Source organism: Primulina huaijiensis, chromosome 18 (genome assembly GCF_012295235.1).
Source record: "Primulina huaijiensis isolate GDHJ02 chromosome 18, ASM1229523v2, whole genome shotgun sequence".
In the NCBI taxonomy this organism is placed as follows: domain Eukaryota; kingdom Viridiplantae; phylum Streptophyta; class Magnoliopsida; order Lamiales; family Gesneriaceae; genus Primulina; species Primulina huaijiensis.
Genome location: NC_133323.1, coordinates 2353670 through 2356715, shown reverse-complemented (window position 1 = coordinate 2356715; position 3046 = coordinate 2353670). Strand labels below are relative to the sequence as shown.

The following is a 3046-nucleotide window of genomic DNA, read 5'->3' as shown; positions in this document are numbered from 1 at the left end:
AGAGCTATTTACGCAGAAGAGACCGGGCGTGGTGAAAGAGCTATTTACCCAGAAGAGTTCGAGCAATACGCCTAATCTATCGTCTCCAGGATCGGGAACACAAGATGAGTCTTCATCGTCACAAAGCACAAACATGTCACATGCCACAATGACTTTCACTTCAATATATGACCAAAGATGAGCCAATTCCGTTAATGATATTTATTTTCAACCTTAATTATATATCTTTCAATTATAATGCTTCAAGAATTGGTGGATCTTTTGGGTTTTTATTTTTTATTTTTTTTAATTTATAATTTCACATATTTTATCATCTGGATTTGTATTTAAACACCAGAAGTTACAATTAGTGAACAAGGAAAAGTAGCCGATTATACATATGTATGTCCACTGCAGTCATCAGTTTTGAAACAAATAGGTGAAATAGAGAGAATATTATGTCAGTGAGTTATGTACATTTTGCAAGTTTGGTTAATGGATATCAAAAGTTCTTTTGTGTAGTAAATGAAGCAGCAAAATTAATATCAAGTTGTAGTTTTGACAGAATAATAATAAAGTCCAATTAACAATCTAGATGGTTACACACATTTATTACCAGTGAAATATGTCGCTTGATCCAGAATTATATTTCTGTATAAAATACCAGATACGGTCTACACTCCCTTTGGTGATATCAGCTATTGTATTATGTTCAGAAAGAAATAATAAGAGACTATAAGATGAATATTTGTTTTCACTCTTTCTCAGATGCTTACATGAATATATGATACAATTTCCACTGTGCTAAAAAATTCAGGAGTTGTTTCTGGAGGGTGGTGCTTGATAACTTATCTCCTGGTTCTATAACTTCTGTACCATAAGATGAAAAAACAAAGTCCTCTGTAAGCCAAAATGAAGCCCAACATCACAGCCAAATTATTCCACCTCTGTGACTCCTTCAATCCATGCTGTCTCAGGTATCCATTTCCAAACAGCACACATTCATCTCCCAGTTTTTCTAAACACTTGTTGCCTCCCTTCCCTCCATATTCATTGACCATGAAACTTTCAAATGGGTACTTAAAAAGACTTAAATAATGCATAAAGATCCAGTAATCTGGTATATGGTCCCGGGCTATGAAATACCCAGAAAAAAGAAAGAAAGATCCCATGAGCCCGGCAATAACAGATGTACCCATGATAAAGTTTGGTACTAGTGCACTGCAAAATGCTGTCAGAGAATTTGACATCAGAACAACCATCCAAACCACCAGTGTAAAGTAAAGGAAACCGTCAATATCACGTCTCAGGCCGACTAGCCAATAAACTGCTGTACTGTAGAGAAAACCAATCATTAATAGAAAAGGCAAAAACACAATAGTGTTGGCTATCACATAAGATGAAACTCTGTATGCTCCTCTTGAAGTCTCTCTCATGAATATTCTTCTTTCTTGTAAGAAAATTGGAAGGCCTTCGGTAGTGGATGACAGCAGAAAACTGAGACTAAATGCAAAGAATCCTAGTCGGGTTTGTAGAGCAACCTGGCCCTCATCTTTGCCGACTTTCATGTATATAGTTCCGAGTATCGACCCCACTAGGACAGCTTGTATTACTCTTGTTGCAAAGAGTTCTTTGGTCCTTAAAATGTTTTTGCTGAATCTTTGCCCGAGTATTAGAGTTTCTTGAAAGGGACTGTTTGTGTAGGCGGGACATTCTGGTTTAACGCTATTGTTGCTGGAATATCTAACGCCAGTTTCGGCATTAATTGGTCTTTGTTCAGTTTGTACACCAGTTTCTGAACTTTCGATGGCTATGGTGTTTGTGGCTTCAATGGCAAATTCAAGAACGTTGATATGAGAAGGAATGGAATGGCCGACGTATTTAAGCCTCTCTTCGAGTAACTTTAGTGAACCATTGTGCAGGACATGTCCGTTTGAAAGCAGGACAAGTCTGTCAAATAGCTCGAGGATTCTGAAGCCTGGTTGGTGGATCGTCAAGACTATCGTCTTGAGCTGATTAACCGCCATTAGTTTCAGCAGTGTCATGATGTGAAGGGCTGATGCGGAATCCAAGCCTGAGGTTGGTTCATCTATGAGCAAGACGGCAGGATCGTGGACTAATTCAACCCCAATCGACAATCGCCTCCTCTCTCCTCCTGAAATGCCCTGGCTACATCCTTCACCAACCCTCGAACCTGCTATGTGATCAAGTCCAAGATCCTTCATCAAAACCTCAACTCTTTGAAATACAACTTGTTTTCCACCTGGCAACCTCAGAAGCGCGCTGAAGATAAGTGTTTCTTCCACCGTAAGAAGGGGAAACAAGGCATTATCTTGAGTGACATAGCCTGATAATCTCTGAAAACTTTCAACATTTATCGAACGGCCATTGATTAAGACGTGGCCGGAGACCTTCTTTGGAGAAATCTCCCCAGCTAGAATTTCTAATAGGGTCGTTTTTCCTGCCCCACTAGGACCAGCAATTGCTGTGATCTCCCCTGGTTTTGCAACGAGGTTTACATTCTGGATGATGAACCTCGGAGATACCTTTGTCCTCCTCCAGGACAAAAACCAACTGAATTTGTCAGGTGGGCTCTCAAAACCGTAGGACAAGTTCTTCGTTTCGATTCTATATAACACCCTCTTATCACCGTTTACAGGCGCCTTGATTGGCAGTTCCATCATACATGGGACCGAAAACAAAGTTTAGTTTTTGAAGAAAAAGGGGACAAAGTGGTGAGCCAACGCAGTAAACCTTGTTATATTTTGACGCACGCCAATGCTTTTAACAACTGATGGACGTAAGAATGTGGAGTTAATGTGTAGGTTTAACATTGGCTTGACTTCAGATTCCTTTGTTGTTTGGTTTCTTGTGGAATGGAGAAAATTTTGAGGATGTTTCAAGAAAGCAAACGAGGGAAGGGAAGGAAGAGTTTTAGTTTTGTTCAGGTGAACCATATGTTGACCATGCAGACTCATAGTTTGTGAGTTGATGAGTATGTTTCCAACTCACTGTTGCCTACTATATATATATATATAAAATAGATATATATATATATAAAATAGAT

General features: G+C 39.1%; 1 protein-coding gene across 1 annotated transcript; it reads right to left on the bottom strand.

The window, feature by feature from the left end:
* Positions 1-305: 305 nt before the first annotated feature.
* LOC140964135 (ABC transporter G family member 10) lies at positions 306-2912 on the bottom strand. The gene has a single exon (XM_073423672.1). It carries the CDS (start codon positions 2661-2663, stop codon positions 828-830), a length of 1836 nt encoding a protein of 611 aa, XP_073279773.1. The 5' UTR covers positions 2664-2912; the 3' UTR covers positions 306-827.
* Positions 2913-3046: the final 134 nt, after the last annotated feature.